At 37.2% G+C, this 17031-nt stretch overlaps 1 protein-coding gene across 23 annotated transcripts in view; it reads right to left on the reverse strand.

The window, feature by feature from the left end:
- Nucleotides 1-17031, reverse strand: part of HDAC9 (histone deacetylase 9) — a 667984-nt gene that overhangs the window by 34312 nt on the left and 616641 nt on the right. For 16 of the 23 annotated variants that reach the window (XM_086397464.1, XM_086397478.1, XM_086397466.1 and 13 more), the window contains 2 exons: nt 11106-11237; nt 5585-5700 (listed from right to left, as the gene is read on the reverse strand). In XM_086397464.1, the coding sequence (XP_086253590.1) occupies nt 5585-5700; nt 11106-11237 (248 nt within the window). The remainder of the gene's footprint in view (nt 1-5584; nt 5701-11105; nt 11238-17031) is intronic. The other 7 variants (XM_086397480.1, XM_086397477.1, XM_086397479.1 and 4 more) reach the window with 1 other exon arrangement.

Here is a 17031-nt window from a genome sequence, read left to right on the forward strand (position 1 = left end):
CAGTTTTATTTTCCTATTTCCTAAACAGCAAAAAGGAAGTAGAATCCCATTCATCTACATGGGATCTGAAAGAATTGTGTGACATGTTTTTCTAATTTCAGGTCACAGAATAGAGAGTTGATTCAAACGTACACTGTTATACTATTTTAAAAATGAAAACTCACCTGCTTTGCAAAACTTTGTTACTTAAGCAAAGATGGTAGAATAAGCCTATTTTATAAATGGTAAAGTATGCAACTAATACAATTTTTGAAAGTGTAATGATGTAAATTTTTCATACCCCCAAATATTTCTTTTGATATGAAGTTATATGTTATTATTAATCTTAGAGGGTGTCTATAAATATCACACAATTCAAAATGATCATTAATCAAAAACTGGTTGAAAAACATTTTTTTCCACTTTAGTTTAGGTGGAAGGATTTGGTGATACAAAGCTAGGATATTAATTTGCTGACAGTTTCAGTCTGAATTCTGCTGTCTCCTCACCTCCCCAGTATGAATTATGCTACAGACCTCTGTAAATGCAATGCAGCAGAAAAGCACATGTTAGTCATCAGGGCTGGATTTTTTGTTCTGGGCCATGGAGAGGCTACCCATCAGTGCATAAAGGTCTGCCCACCTGGCCTTTTGGATCATAGTTCAGGCACACAATTAATTCATTATGAAGTAAGTCACTGCTTGCTTTTGAACTAGTCTTCCCAGCTTTGGAGGTGAATGTCCTGTCACTGACCTGAAGAAATACCTCCACTCTTTCAAACTCCATTAAATCACATTTCCTTCTGTTTTTCGTTTTTTTTTTTTAACTGGTGGTGGCAGAAGGAAAGAATATGTTCAACAATTAGCTGAAAAGCTAACTGTTGGGCATCTAAACAGATATTTGTGTTTAGGTATCAGTAAAGGTTTTAGAAGTATACAACAGATTAAAATAATACAAGCAAATTCCTTTAATTTACAGTCTTCATTGTACATACTTTTGAAATTTAATTATAGGGTCACACAATGTGAGCTACTTAACAGGTTTTAAAAATCTTGAAGTAAAGAGAAAATCTCATCATTTCCATTTATTTCAAGTCTTATGAATATGTATTTCTTTGTTATACTAAGTACTGCATGCATATATTTGTATTTTTAATGAAGGTATATATGTATCTTCATTTTTTGTAGCAAACCATGTCCCCTCCACTGTCTTTCTCCTTCCTGAGAGGTAACCATCATGCTAAATTTTGTGTTCATTACACCCTTGATTTTTTACATTCTTTTGATTTTTTGAAAAATATACTGTTACCTACATATGTTTTCCTGAACAAAACATTGAACTGCTGTTTCTAATCTTCACAAAATACCATCAAGCTATAAGTGGTCTTCTGTACCTTTTAATAATGAATTCTGAAAAATCATAAATGCTGTTGAATGAATGTAGTTTAGTGTGTTTTCATTTCCTAAGAACATAGAATTCATCCATAAACATTTTAGAATCCAGATCCTTTAGTGTTTGTGCTACCGAATCACATTCTTTAAGCTGAGAGGAAATGGAAATCTAAAGTTTTTTAGAAATATTTATGACCAACTTGTACTTTCTCTGAAAATTCATTAAAGGGTTGCAGAAAACTAACTGATGTTGAGATATAATTTATAATTGCACTAACAGAAATACAACACCTATAACCAATAGTCTTAAGAATCTTACATCAATGGTCACAAATATATGTGAAATATTTATTTCCTCTGGTGTCATGTTTAGAAAGAAAAATGAAAAGCAAAGGGACAATGGGATGGTAAGAAACAAGAAACAGATGGAGGACTGGAGAAAATGTAGTGGCTTGAATTGTGTTCTTCACATGCCTGAAAGATGGTCACAAGTAAGAAAGTTTCCTATCTATTCTGCTCATTTTCCTTGGAAAACTGAGAGAAAATTTTAAAGTCTAAAATGAATGTGAGAGGCTTCCCTGGTGGTCCAGTGGTTAAGAATCCACCTTGCAATGTAAGAGACACCAGTTTGATACCTGGCCCAGGAAGATCTCACATGCCTCGGAGCAACTAAGCCTGTGTGTTCCTTTGCTCAGGAGCCCACGAGACACAACTGCTGAGCCCATGTGCTGCAGTTACTTAAGTCTGCACACCTAGAGCCCATGCTCACAGCAAGAGAGGCGACCACGAGGAGGAGCCCACACATCACAGCCAGAGAGCAGCCTCTACTCGCCACAGCTAGAGAAAGCCCGCGTGCAGCAACGAAGACCCACCAGAGCCAAAAATAAAACAAATAACAAACAAGTGAATCTTTAAAAAACAAGTAAAACAAAATGAATGTGCATTCATCTAGAAAGGATTTACATTTGTTTTTTCCAGATACCTAGGGAACTAAAAATCTGGGGCATTTTAAATTACATTAACAATTTGAAGTTATAAAAATCTGGGTTACAGCCTTATATATTCTGGTTATAACTCCGCAAGGAGACAGCGTGCCCCTGCCCTGGTCTACATCAAGATATCTCTGGGGGTGGGGATGAGGGACCCACCAATGTAGCGTAAATATGGGTCATGGGTTGGATGGTCTCCTATTAGAACATCTTCTTTGGTCAGTACAGGGCTTTGCCTTCTCTCTTCTGAAAACCAAAACTCAAGACTCAAATACACAAATGTCCTCACAGAAGTGACTTCACTGATTCCAGCTCTTTCCCTATCACGGATAACCTCTGGGTATCTGCTTTCAATTAGCCAGATAATTTATGACTTATAAATAATTTATTATATATTTATGTTAGTATGTATGAAATTATAGACATATATTTTGGCATAATATACAGAAGATACTTTTTATCAGTCAAGCTGACTGTCCAAAATCAACTAGATTGCGTGAAGAAACAGTGAAGTGAGTTCCCTTTGAATAAGAGTGCTCCAGTGGAAGTCTGATAATCACATATCAGAAAAGCAGATGATTCAAGAATCAGAGATTCAATCAATCTCTTTCAGCTCCAAAGTATCATGACTCTATACAGTACAATGGAAGATGCATGTCACAGTTATATATGAGAAGTTACTATACCAGCTTTCTCCTGTAGCGAGCAATGCATGATAAGGAGGCATTATAATGACAGAGAAGTAAAACTCAGAATTTCAGTCAATGACGGTGACTTCAAAACAGCTGATTCCATAGGAGTGGCTGTTGCCTTTGCTTAGCCTGACATGGAAACTATATACATAGTCTATTGGGTTGTTCAGTCGCCAAGATGTGTCCAAGTCTTTGCGACCCCATGAACAAGCTCCTCTATCCTCCACTATCTCTGCTCAAACTCATGTCCGTTGAGTTGGTGATGCTATCTCATCCTCTGCCACCCTCTTCACCTTTTGCCTTCAATCTTTCCCAGCATCAAGGTCTTTTCCAATGAGTCAGCTCTTTGCATCAGCTGGCCAAAGTACTGGTGTTTCAGCTTCAGCATCAGTCCTTTCAATGAATATTCAGGATCAATTTCCTTTGGGATTGACTGGTTTGATCTCCTTGCTCTCCAAGGGACTCTCAAGTCTTTTCCAGCACCACAGTTTGAAAGCACCAATTTTTTGGTGCTCAGTCTTCTTTGTGGTTCAACTGTCACATTCGTACATGACTCCTGGAAAAACGATAGCTTTGACTAGATGGACCTTTGTTGGCAAAGTGATGTCTCTGCTTTTTAATACACTGTCTAGGTTTCTCATAGCTATTCTTTCAAGGAGTAAGCATCTTTTAATTTCATGGCTGCGGTCACTGTCCACAGTGATTTTGGAGCCCAGAAAATAAAATCTGCTACTGTTTCCACTTTCCTCCTTTCTATTTGCCATGAAGTGATTGGACCAGATGCCATGATCCTAGTTTTCTGAATGTTGAGTTTTAAGCCAGCTTTTTACTCTCCTCTTTCACCTCATCAAGAGGCTCTTTACTCTCTCTTGGCTTTTGGTATCAGAGTGGTAGCGTCTGCACATCTGAGGTTGTTGATATTTCTCCCAGCAGTCTTGATTCTTGCTTGGGATTCATCCAGCATGGCATTTCGCATGGTGTACTCTGCATATAAGTTAAATAAGCAAGGTGACAATATACAGCCTTGACATTCTCCTTTCCTGATTTGGAATCAGCCTGTTCCATGTCCAATTCTAACTGTTGCTTCTTGTCCTACATACAGGTTTCTCGGAGGCGGGTAAGGTGGTCTGGTATTTCTATCTCTTGAAGAATTTTCCATAGTTTATTGTGATCTACACAATCAAATGCTTTAGCATAGTCAATGAAGCAGATGTTTTTCTGGTATACCTTTGTATTTTCTATGATCCAATGGGTGTTGACAATTTGAGCTCTGGTTCCTCTGCCTTTTCTAAAGCCAGATTGTACATGTGGAAGTTCTCAGTTCACATACTGTTGAAGTCTAGCTTGAAGGATTTTGAGCATTACCTTGCTAGCATTTGAAATGAGCACTATAGTATGGTAGTTTGAACATTCTTTGTCATCGCCCTTCTCTGGGATTGGAATGAAAACTGACCTTTTCTAGTCCTGTGGCCACTGCCAAGTTTTTCAATTTTGCTGGCATATTGATTGCAGCACTTTAACAGATTCATTATTAAAGATCTGAAATAGCTCAGCTGGAATTCCATCATCTCCACTAGCTTTATTTGTTGTAATGCTTCTTAAGGCCCACTTGACTTCCCACTCCAGGATGTCTGGTGCTAGGTGAGTGACCACACTATCGTGGTTGTCTGGGTCATTAAGACCTTTTTTGTTTTGTTCTTCTGTGTATTCTTGCCACCTCTTCTTAATCTCTTCTGCTTCTGTTAGATTCTTGCCATTTCTGTCCTTTCTGTCCTTTATTGTGCCCATCTTTGCATGAAATGTTCCCTTTGAATCTCCAATGTTATTGAAGAGATCTCTAGTCTTTCCCATTCTATTGTCTATACACACAGACAAATTCTTGTTGACTCCCAAATTTACTGTTTTCTATTCTTATATCACTGGCTTCAACAAATCATGTGTTATTTCAGACCCATTTTCTTGAATTTTTTGTTTTTCAAGGACAGAGTTCATACATCATTTATCTGTCTATCCTCACTGCCAGGCAAAATGAATAGCATATAGAAGGTCCTCAACACATTGCTTAGTGGAACTCTGTTCCTCAATTATGATACTACAACTATTTTTCATTACTCTTCAGGTCAAATGTATCAAACCTACTTTTCTGGGCAACTGTTCTTCTGAAAGGTTTGCATGAAGTTGTTTTCATTTACTGATGTGTCTACTCAGAGCAGAATAACCAAGAGCCATGAAGAAGGACTTCAGGGTTGTACAGGTACTGGGCAGTGAGTGTATACTCAGCACAACTAAGAGTGTGTGTGTGTGTGTGTGGTTTTTTTTTTTTTGAAGATTAAATTTCAGCATTTTCAAACCTGTGATTATCATCCAAACTTTGTAAATAAAATCACATATACTCAGTTCCACACATTATAAACCTATCAGAAAAGTAACTAAGGTCAGGTGGCTTTAAACCTCAGTTTAGAAATATCACTGAATTTTAGGGGGCTAATCAAAGATTTAACTTTCAAAACAACCAAAATAATAAGAGCCTTACCTCAGCATGAGGAGTAGGTGGCAAAACTGAAGTCTCATTTTCAGTAATATTTCCAGTTGGACCATTGTTTGGTGAACTGGGACCAGATCCTGGGGAACTGCTACTGACTGAAGATTCTGAAAAGCAATGGGAAGTACAAATACACTCATGAAAAACATACAGAGAGGAACTGTAGTTATACTCAAGTAACATACAGCAACAGACACTGTTTTTTGCCCCCAGAATGAATGACAAGCACCATGTCACTAAATAAAAAGAACCCTGAAAAAATTTGGAAGATTGCTGAATTTTCGTATCACTTTTCTCCCCTTCTTTTCACTGCTAAAAATACAACATAGTATTCAATAATTTTAGAGAAGATATTCAGCTAGAGGGGATTATAGAAGCTTTTGATTAGGAAAAAAGAAAGAAAGTAATCTTCTAATACTTCCTCTTGTGCTATCATTAAAAAAAAAAACTCTAATAGACTTGCATAGTTCATAAAAACATGCCATCAGCACATGAGGCCTGGAACCATTTCCATGGTATGTGGAAAAAATGCTTATATTCTATGTTATAAATAGCTCTTTATTTAATATACTAAGGCTATACCTTATTACAGCACATCTTAGTCAAAGTTATATGAAGAAAATACAGTAGAAGATAAAATCTCAGTGTTACACTGATCGCCTTGTACAACATTGTTTAATCTTAACTCTACCCAACTTATTTTCCAGAAGATGAGAAGCTGCCTAAATTTAATATGTTCAATTTTAAAGACCAATATAATAAGAAATTCATTTACCAAAAGTTAAATAACAACACTATGGATCATCTCTGTCATCTTCAGATATAAAATTCAAACGCATTTCAATTTATGACTGAGGTAGTTCACTTACTAAAATATCTAATTAATGAAATATAAACTTCCAGATCCTAGAAATATAGCTAAGAGAGGCCACTTCATCAAGCTTTGGCAAGTTATCTGTTGAGCTCTAATCAATTCCCTATTATCTTCCACAGTTCTTTCATTTCAGCATTTTTCTAGGTGTCTCATCCTTCGTCTACTCAGCTCTGCACAAATGATCGTGATTCACGCTTCTTGGAGACTGACAACTTCTAAATGATTTCCATCAGTAATTTTTCTTTCTACCTCATGATTTTGTTATATATACTCTCCTTGCCCACATCAAAGTAAAAACATTTCTCTTCTGCTCCCTGCTCCAATACTGTCACATACACTTTCACCCATGGCCCCACCCCCGAACATCTGCTTTAAGATTTTGCTCCATCAATTATTTTGAACCTTCATGTTGTCCTTTTCCACTGGAATTGTCCCTCTAGCCTGAAAGCATGCTAATAACTTGTAATAAGTGATGTGCTCATTCCTTTAAGAGCTGGCCATCTAGCTTAACTCATTGTGGACAGCAATTGATCTCTCAAAATACCACATTTGAACAGTTTTGACAAAACAGTTCTCATTCTCCTCATCCTTTCTACAATAAAATTCTCTGCCTCCATGTTTGTTTTTCCATCTCTCTGGCTTTTCCTCCTTCAATCAATTTCTAAATGTAGGTATTCACCAAAGTTTGTAGCCTTATCCTATTTCTCTTTCCCTTGTCAAAATAATTCAAAGTTATGACACCAACTATCATCTTTAGGCAGAATCCTTGCATTCAGTTCAGTTCAGTTCAGTTGCTCAGTCGTGTCTGACTCTTTGTGACCCCATGGATCGCAGCACACCAGGCCTCCCTGCCCATCACTGCCTCCTTGCCCATCACCAACCCCTGGAGTTTACCCAAATTCATGTCTATTGAGTTGGTGATGCCATCCAACCATCTCATCCTCTGTCGTCCCCTTCTCCTGCCCTCAATATTTCCTCCCATAAAAGCTGTATTTCTTGTTGTTCCCTCTCAGAATTTCCAGTCTGAATCCTTTTGGAATGCTGGACATTGTTTATCTCTCTTTAGTGTATATCGAATTCAGTGTATTTTACTATTAAACGTGTCCTGCTTAACTCTGTTTATAGTCATCCTTAGATTCATTCTCATTCCCTTCCTTACTCCAAATCTAATCAATTACTGGGTCAGTTTGTTTTGTTCTTTCCATTATTTTTCATCTTCTTCTGACTACAAAGATTTCAGTTTAATCTCTCCGCCTTCATTGTCCTCTCATGGACTACAGAAAATATCTTCTAACATTTCTGAGTTGCTACAGCAGTCCTTCCAAACTTTCCTTAAACTGCTGCCAGATGGATCAGAGTGAGACAACTTTCACTATGTTCCTCTGCTCCAAAATGGAGCCTGACATTATTTCCTACTATTGCCCTTTCTGAACCCTGCACTCAGTCAAATTTAAATTGCCTACTCCCCGTATGTGCCACTTTCCCATTTCAAGCTTTTTAATGTTCTTATCTCTCCACCTACTTCATCACAGGGTCAATCCCACCTCTATGTTCAAAGCCTGGCTCATATACCATCTGTCCCCTGTAAATGGGAGTGCCCAAGTTGCAGGCTATAGTTGCTTGCCCTCCCTTGGAACCCTTACAACATTCAACTTTCTATTATAAATATTTCTCTACTCAGAAGTGTATCACCAATGGAAAGAATGTGAGACTGATGACAGAATTCTGATCATGCCACCTACTTACTATGGGATTTCAAGTCACTGGTATCATAAAGTTCCTAAATATATTTCGCTCACTGCCTTTCAGTCTATATATCTTGCTTACATTTTGATTAATCTACTTTTTATATGTATCTCTTTCTTATTTATTTTTCTTTTAAGAAAGAAAATGAACATTAAAAAAAATCCATCAAGAATATGTTTCCCCTGGACCCCTAACTCTTGTCTTTCTTGTATGACTACACACTGATTTCTCATTAAAGTCCCATTCTGCATTCTGTCTTTAAAAAAAAAAAAAGAAAAAGAAAACTATTTTAAAATGTCTTGTCAATTTAAAAGTATATTATTTATATTATTTTATGTGATATTCATACAGAAGTGTTACCTTATGTATTGAATAGAAATCACTATGGCAGATACTAGAATGTAAGACGATAGATTCTACCACAGGATTCTACAAGATCACACTGGACATGGTCTGGGAGAAGAGGTAGCAACTGATTTTCTGGGAACACTGAGAAAAATCTCTAAGTAGAAGTAATATGACAACTGGGGCTTGAGGACGAGAAACTCATGAAAAGGGGGCAGTGGAGAAGGGGAGAGCAGAGAAGACATTATAGGCACAGGAATGTGCCAGGACCTAGAATTTTAAAATAGCATGGCTTTGTAGGGGGAAGAGCAGAAGACCCTTGAATTTGAAAAAGGGGACGATGGCATGTGGCTCTCATGTCAACTACTGGGAGGAGAGAGGTGGCATGGGTTTGGAAAAAAGCAAACAGCTGAACCTATCAAACAGGGAAGAGAGAGGATAGAGGTGAGACATGAACAGCAGTGGCAATTCAACTGCTATGATGCTATGGTGGTCTCTGACTGGACAGCAAAAATAATTAGTATTAAGATCCAAACAGAGCTCATCCTAATCACATGAAAGCTGACAGAGAAAGAGGATGTAGAGGTGCAGAAAACCTTGTGTCCAGTAGTTCAAATTCTCCAGAAACATTTAGATTAACTGCAACATAAAGTTATCAGTTAAAACACACCAGTTTTACATACAGTTAAAAATATCAACCAAAGCATCCATAAGTCCCACCTCACTGATCAGAAATGTGTGTCTAGTCTCTTCAAATACAAGTTTTTTTTCCCTCAGTTGAAAAGGGGAGCTACTATCTCACAAAATGAGAGAAAATTATGATATTTCACAAGAACCTGAGTAGAACTCTAGCAAATCATAACCCTTATAAATGAGAATTAATTATTACTCAGTTAAGTAGTGAGCTAAATTCCACTGAAATTTGGTAAGAAAGAAAAAGTGACCATGTGGGGAAAAGTTATGATCATGAAAAAGATTAACAGGAAAATAGAAAAGAACATTGCAATAAATATATAAAACCTTAATAAGATTTTAAAGAAACAAAAAAGAAATATACATGTGTTTCTATTTTCTTTAAGTTTTTCTGTTATGAGAGAACCTACTATCTCCCATCAGAAAAATGACCTACAGGTCATTACATTAGACAATTGATATGTTCATTATTCTTTACTTTCATTAATACAGACTCACTCTACAGATTCGTCCCCACCCCCATCAAGGACTTCTATTATGAAAACTTACTTAAGATTTTCACTTAATGAAATACAAATAGGTTTATTGGGGGGAAAAGTCTGTAACTCTAAATTCATTATTGAATTGGTCTAAACTAGTGATCGTATTTGATACTGGAAAATAAACTCTAGTAAAATAATTATTTATTTAATACTTATAATGCCTTAAGAAAAAAATTTTCACCAATACTTTTCCTCAGATAAACATATTAATCTGTCAGGACTGAATAGGAGACTAAACATTTTTTTTCTCCCTAGTAATCTGTCAAAATACTCCCTAATTGGTAGTCTACACTTTTCCACCTCTGCCTCCACAATCTTCATATTGTCTCCCTAAACTAGACACTATCATGACCAAAGAAGATACAGAAAAGAAACAATTTTTTTAAAAAACTTTCTAAGAATAAAATTTTATCCTAGAGAAATAATGCCAACTGACTACTTTGATATAAGCACCATTTCCCTTGAGAATGGACAAACATGGCTCTAGATTTCCATTTCTATATTGATGCAACCAAAGGAAATGGTCACATACAATGCATACCTCTAAGTAGTTACTCAAACAATAGTTGGTTTTGTTATTTTGGCTAGCCTTTTTGGTTCTTCTATCCCTACGTCTTCTCAGACCAGGTACAAATGGGACTAGAGGGCTTTGTAAGACATCAGGCTGAATTTCCTAACCTGTTCACCCCACTACTAACCAGGCAGCTAAAAAACTAAGAACTCTTCCATTTGAGACTAGTGAAAATGACAGTTTCTTTCCCTTCATAAAAGGCAATAATATATCCCCTCCTGCCACAAGTCCCAGTTCACTAGTAAACACATAATGTCATTTATGAGTTCTGTAAATTTGTTGAAAAGTGAAGGTTTTGCTGTTTCACATAGTTTAATTTTCCCAGATGTATTCCGTACATTAATGTCTGAGTATGGGGGAAGTATTCTTCTTGAACCTCCCTCTGCTCATTTCTGATCAAATTTCATTAAAAGTTATATTCTTTGGCTTGGCATTCCCAAAATGGACTGCTTGTTTCTGAAAAGATTAAGGTGAGCTCTGGCATTCCCTAGTTATGCCTATTGACATATAGTTCTGTTTTTCATTCATTTCCTGTTTAACACAGCTGGTGAATGCATGGCAAGGTTTACTGAACTACTTGTGAGTTTTCAATATAACTTCCTTTCAAGAAATGTTTCTCTTCAAAATAAATTTTAATATACAGCAGGTATATTTATTCTAAGCTAATTTTGTTTCATTCCTACTGGCAGCAGTTTTTTTTTTTTTTTTTCTCCAGTGTGTATCTACCCAGTCCTCAATTACCTGTCACCTCAAACATTCGCTTCTTGAATGAAGTGACAACATTTCCATCCTTCCGCCTGAGTAAGGGGCTGCTTCTCCTCTCTGCCACTTTCTGTTTTAACCTGGACCGCACCTTCAAGTTGGGCTCAGAGGCTGGGAATTGAGACAAAGAAAATAGATAAAAATTAAAAAATGGAGAGCCAATTGCTCCTGTGTAAAAAAAAAAAATAAAGGCTCACCCTCTTCTTGGTCCCTTCTCATGTCAAATTAAAACCCAAGCATATAAATAAGGCATTGATTATAAATTAATTAAACAGACAAATGTCATAATTATTTTTATGAAATGTGTGAAATATTATTCTACATTTCTAAATGTAAAGTGAAAAGAGAGTAAAAATATGCTTTCTACCTATTATCTAGTAGAATTGGAATTGTTAATGGGAAGTTAAATGACTGAGAGTGTTTGGGTCAGAATAAGATTTATTATACTTCACTGTCAGTTCTTTTAATTCTCTCAAGGGTGAAACTCAAGAACCACTAAAAACAGTACCCTAATGTGATTTTAGAGACTCTTGGCTGACTTCTGGTAATAGGAAGACACCTCTGCAGAAAATAATTTATGTCTAATTCTGACTCCTGAAATATTTCAATGTCAGTAGTTTCTAACCTGAAATCCTGGGAAAATACACTTGGTATAATAACACAAACCAAGTAGAATCACTATGAGTAAACCTTCGTATACAGTGAATACACAGTCAGTTAGAAAGGAAGGGTGGCCAATTCTTATAGGTAAAGTTCTGAGTTAGGTTATATATTCCAAAATACAAAAGTACATTATTCATACATATGTGTTTCTTTGGTTACACTATTCTAAAGAGTGATGCTCTATAATTTATCTTCATGCATAAAGTTTTGAAGTGATTGTACTTTAGAAGAATGGAAACGTTGGATTGATTCTGTAGTAGAAATCAATGATGATGGAGGCGGTGGTGATGATGATAATTAGGAAAACAATGCTTCTGAAGACAACTAACATTTATATAGTGATCACTATGTTCCACTATTGTCCTGAAATCTTTGTCAATATTAACTTCTTTAACCACAGAAAATCTAATGGGACAGAGTCTACTTACACTTTGATTGTATCAGTGAGGAAACCAAAACATGGAGATGTAAGTAACTTGCCCAAAGTCATCACAGTAAAAAGGGATGATGAAGCCAGCATCTGTACCCAGATAACCTAGCTCACGTGTAAACTTCTAACACTGAAAATACTGCTCTTCAACCTTTCTTTATGTAGGAACAGCAGAACAAATATAGAACTGATTTTTCAAAGCATTACTAATCACATATATCAGGAACAATGTTATAAGGTAGCTAGAATTCTGGAGCAGATAAAATGATTTCTTTGAAGGAATTTTATAGTTCTGCCCAACTACAGAGGATATCAAAAGTAGAATTTACAATCTTCTATTACTCATTTATTTATTTTTGATATCAAATACTTTAGTTTCCTCTTTGTTCTTCTCTCACTCACCCCTCTCTTTTTAGATCTACCTTGGATGAGAATCCTAGATTTTCTTGGAACTGGCTAGAGAAAATTAAAAAGTTAAATTGAGAGAGGGGAGGTTTACAGCTGATTTTATGCCCCCAAACATTAAAAAAGTAAAAAAAAAATGGGGACCTGGAAATATTGTAAAAGTAGAAAATGGGCAGGAGATAAGGGTAGAAATCAGGAATGAGTACAAGAAGCCCAGGGACTAGAGACCACAAAGGTCTTACTTCCTGGGCCTCCCACCTTGAAGCAAAGAAGGGTAATAGTTTGGGGGAAGGATTAAAGTTCTTGCCAGACTTTCCAGGAGGGCAGACATTCCTTAACCCACTTGATTTTAGCAAAGAAGACTGAGTCTGAATTACTAGCATCCAACATACCTGTGAATAAAGGGGAAGATGGAACTATATACTATTTCACTTAGATCCCCAGCCTCACCCCCGATACTTGGGCTTCCCTGGTGGCTCAGATGGAAAAGAATCCGCCTGCAATGCAGGAGACCCAGGTTTGATTCCTGGGTTGGGAAGATTCCCCTGGAGTAGGGAATGGCTACCCATTCCAGTATCCTTGCCTGGAAAATTCCATGGACAGAGGAGCCAGGCGGGCTACAGACCATGGGGTTGCAAAGAGTAGGACATGATTGAGTGACTAACATACACACACCCACCCCCATATATTTATTTTTAAATGCCTTAAAAAACACCAATTTTGTCTCTGATAAGTTGTAGGTTAATATATATATTCCATTTCAAATAAAAAAAAAATGAATCCCTATATGCTATTAATATATTGGCATCTGCTGTCATCTTGCTTATAAGCCTAGGATAAAAACCACAGATTCTTAGATCTTGATCTAGACATGACTTTATGATGAAGTCTAATGGATTTGGATGTTACAGACTGGCTCTCCAGAGGGACTAAACCAATTGATTCATCACTTCAAAGATGGAATAGAAAAGGCACCATGTTTCAGCAGGAATATGTGGAATCGGGACCACACATCCCAACTATGAGATTTTCAGTGCGATTTTAGTGCTTTCTGAGCCTGGCTCTACATTTGTGAATTCAAATGTGAAACTCTAACATCTTCCTTATTTCACAGAACTTTGGCCACAGGATTAGATACCTAAGAATAACTATGAAGATCTGGGTGAATGCCAAAGGGAAGAAAAAGGTTTCGGTTCAATTCAGTTGCTCAGTTGTGTCCAACTCTTTGCGACCCCATGGACTGCAGCACGCCAGGCTTCCCTGTCCATCACCAACTCCCAGAGCTTGCTCAAACTCACATCCATCGAGTCGGTGATATCAACCAACCATCTCATCCTCTGTTATCCCCTTGTCCTCCTACCTTCAATCTTTCCCAGCATCTGGGTCTTTTCCAATGAGTCAGTTCTTCGCATCAGGTGGCCAAAGTACTGGAGTTTCAGCTTCAACATCAGTCCTTCCAATGAATATTCAGGACTGATTTCCTTTAGGATGGACTGGTTGGATCTCCTTGCAGTCCAAGCGACTCTCAAAAGTCTTTTCCAACACCACCAATTCTTCAGTGCTCAGCTTTCTTTATAGTCCAATTCTCACATCCATACATGACCACTGCGAAAACCATAGCCTTGACTAGATGGACCTTTGTTGGCAAAGTAGTGTCTCTGCTTTTTAATGTGCCATCTAGGTAGGTCATAGCTTTTCTTCCAAGGAGCAAGCGTCTTTTAATCTCGTGGTTGCAGTCACCATCTACAGTGATTTTGGTTTAGGTCATTTTTTTTATTGCTGCTACTGCCAGGGTAGGAATGACAGAGCTGGGACTGAGCCCCAAATCCCCTGATACCCAGTCTAGTCCTTCTTCTCCTCACACATTGCACTAGCCAGGGCGGAATATCTGCAGTAAAGATGAAAATGTGACAACAGCTTGGTAAACCAGCATGTGCCACTTAAACATTCTACAGGAAACCTAGAATTCCATAAGCTTTTCAGAAAATGACTTCACAGGTCAGCAGAAAGCTTTTGTTCCTATGTATCTATTTGAGAATGAGCTGGATATTCATCTTTTAAATAGCTTTCTATAGTCAACATTAAAAAAAAAAAGTGGACATCAGAGTAGGTATGAGAACGGGATTTTGGTTTCACATCTATCATCTACTATCAGTCTGCTCATTCATGAAAGTCGGCTATGAAGATACCGTTGTAGTTTATGGAGTGAAACAGATGTGCTTTAAGTGCCTGTTTATGCATTTGGTATTTGACTTTGGATGAATTACTTTATATCTTTAAATCTCAGTTTCTCATGTTAAAATGGAGATAGTTTGTTTTTCCTTCTTTTTTCCTCCATACGTCCCAATAGATTGCATTTTCCTTCTTTCTCTGAGATCACAAGACCAAATCCTGGGGTTGCATCACCCCATTCCTTTGCTGGTTGGGTCTTGTTTGGACTCAGCCTACTAGTAAGACTGGCCAGTCATGGAAGAATTAAGGAGTTCGAGATCGTATCCTATGCTCTCTCTGCTATAGCACTGCATCGCGTGGTTTAGCTTTGTCTCTTCCTGATTTCACCTCCCTCTCGAAGCCTCCGTTCCATGGTTCCAGCTTTCCCAGCACTCTAGCAGCCTTATTTCTTCTCTGTGCTTCTTCAGCACTAGGGGTGGGAATGGCTTCCTGCTGTAGCTATTTTATAGGTGCCTCAACATCTCCAAGCTGTTGTAAGCAGTCCCTTCATAAAAGCCTATGACCCGCATCATGTGGGTTCTGTTACTTGCCAAAACTCTGAGTAACACAGTTGTACATATTTTGCAAAGTTATCGTGGAGTCAAACAAAATAATACCTAGTAGAAGATAAACCAGTGGTTCTCAGCTGGCAAAGATTTTGACACCAGGGACATCTGGCAATGTCTGGAGATACTCTGATTGTCAGTATGGGGAGTTGCTACAGGAATGTAGTGGGTGGAGCCCAGGGATGTTGCTAAACATCCTACTATGCACAGGACAGCCTCACAACAAAGAATTATCTGGACCCAAATGGTATGGCCAAGTGTGAAAACTCTGGGGCAAGTAATCAGGAAATGGAAGATGTTAATAACTGTTCTACACAGAGAGAAATAAAGGGGATAATGATATCTTGGAGATTCTCAAAGAGGATGTAGGAGAGTATCAGAAGAAAAAAAGATTATCAGAAACCAGGGAGTGCTACAGGTAGCTTAAAATAGTAAATATTTCAGTATATTTTAAATTTAGAATTTTATTTTAAAACATTCAAATCAAAGCTAGTCAACTTCCATTGGCTATGAAAATGTGCAGAAAAAGTCTGAATTCCAGTTCTCAACAGGGTAACATTTGAGACAAAATGATATATTTATCAATTGAGGACATAGGTTTGTAAAAACTAGCAATCACTGATATTCTATAAAGTACAACATAAATTTATTTTCTCAAAATATACAATCACAACTTTTCTAAGTAAAAGGCCAAGTCCATTGGTTTCAGTAAAAACTTTCGCCTGTATTTCACTTCTGATTTTGAGTCACCAGAAGTATTAGTATCTTGGTGGTGAAGGCCAAGGTTGGAATGATAAATAACCATCATTTAGTCCTCATAATGCTTTATAAACTCACTCCTAACATTTCAGAAGCCCACACACTGAACTCAGCATGACATGTACCCAGGCAGTAGAATTAATAACCTATTGTGCTGACTCAAGTTTGCAGTTAAGAGTTAATGCCATTTTCAATGCTCTGGTCTCCCCAAAGACTGAAGATTTCTATTCCAGTGACTTACTAATGGGATGAAAATCCTCAAGAGCCCAGAAAGAGATCACTAAATGGGGAGACATTTTGCTTATATTTGAATGTATTTCCTGCCTAGTTGCACTAATTGCCTTTCTATTTTTACCCAACACCTATCACTCTCTACATCTCAATTAATCACAAAAACAGAAGGCGAACTTTTAGTGTGTGTGCCCACTGAATGTATTTGTTTGCTGAGATGAAAACACTGCATGAAAAATTACCATTATTTAAATGAAAAAATATTAAAGATGAGAGAACTAAAACTTTTTTCTCTTTTTGCTTAAAAAACGAGTGAACAAAGGAAACAGAAAACATGTGAAAAATGCCTCATGAGTTAAATGTATTTGAAATCTTTTCTTCTCATATGGATCTCCCTATTTCAAAATGAACTTAGGTGTCAAAGGGTGTGAAAATAGTGAGAAAAGCATTAAAGTTAGGTAGCAGACGCAAAGGTTAAAAAATTAAGATTCTAAAGCACAGTAAGTCATAAGGTACAGACTTGTCATTTCACTAAGAGATTGATGTGCAGAGTGCGTATGTGAGTGTGGGAGTGTCACTTGGCATACGTACACACACACAAACACAGAAGCTATCTTTTGTTGAGGCAAACAGGTCTCTG

Source organism: Bos grunniens, chromosome 4 (genome assembly GCF_055505025.1).
Source record: "Bos grunniens cultivar Pamir isolate PY7600 chromosome 4, Bosgru_T2T1.0, whole genome shotgun sequence".
Classification (NCBI taxonomy): domain Eukaryota; kingdom Metazoa; phylum Chordata; class Mammalia; order Artiodactyla; family Bovidae; genus Bos; species Bos grunniens.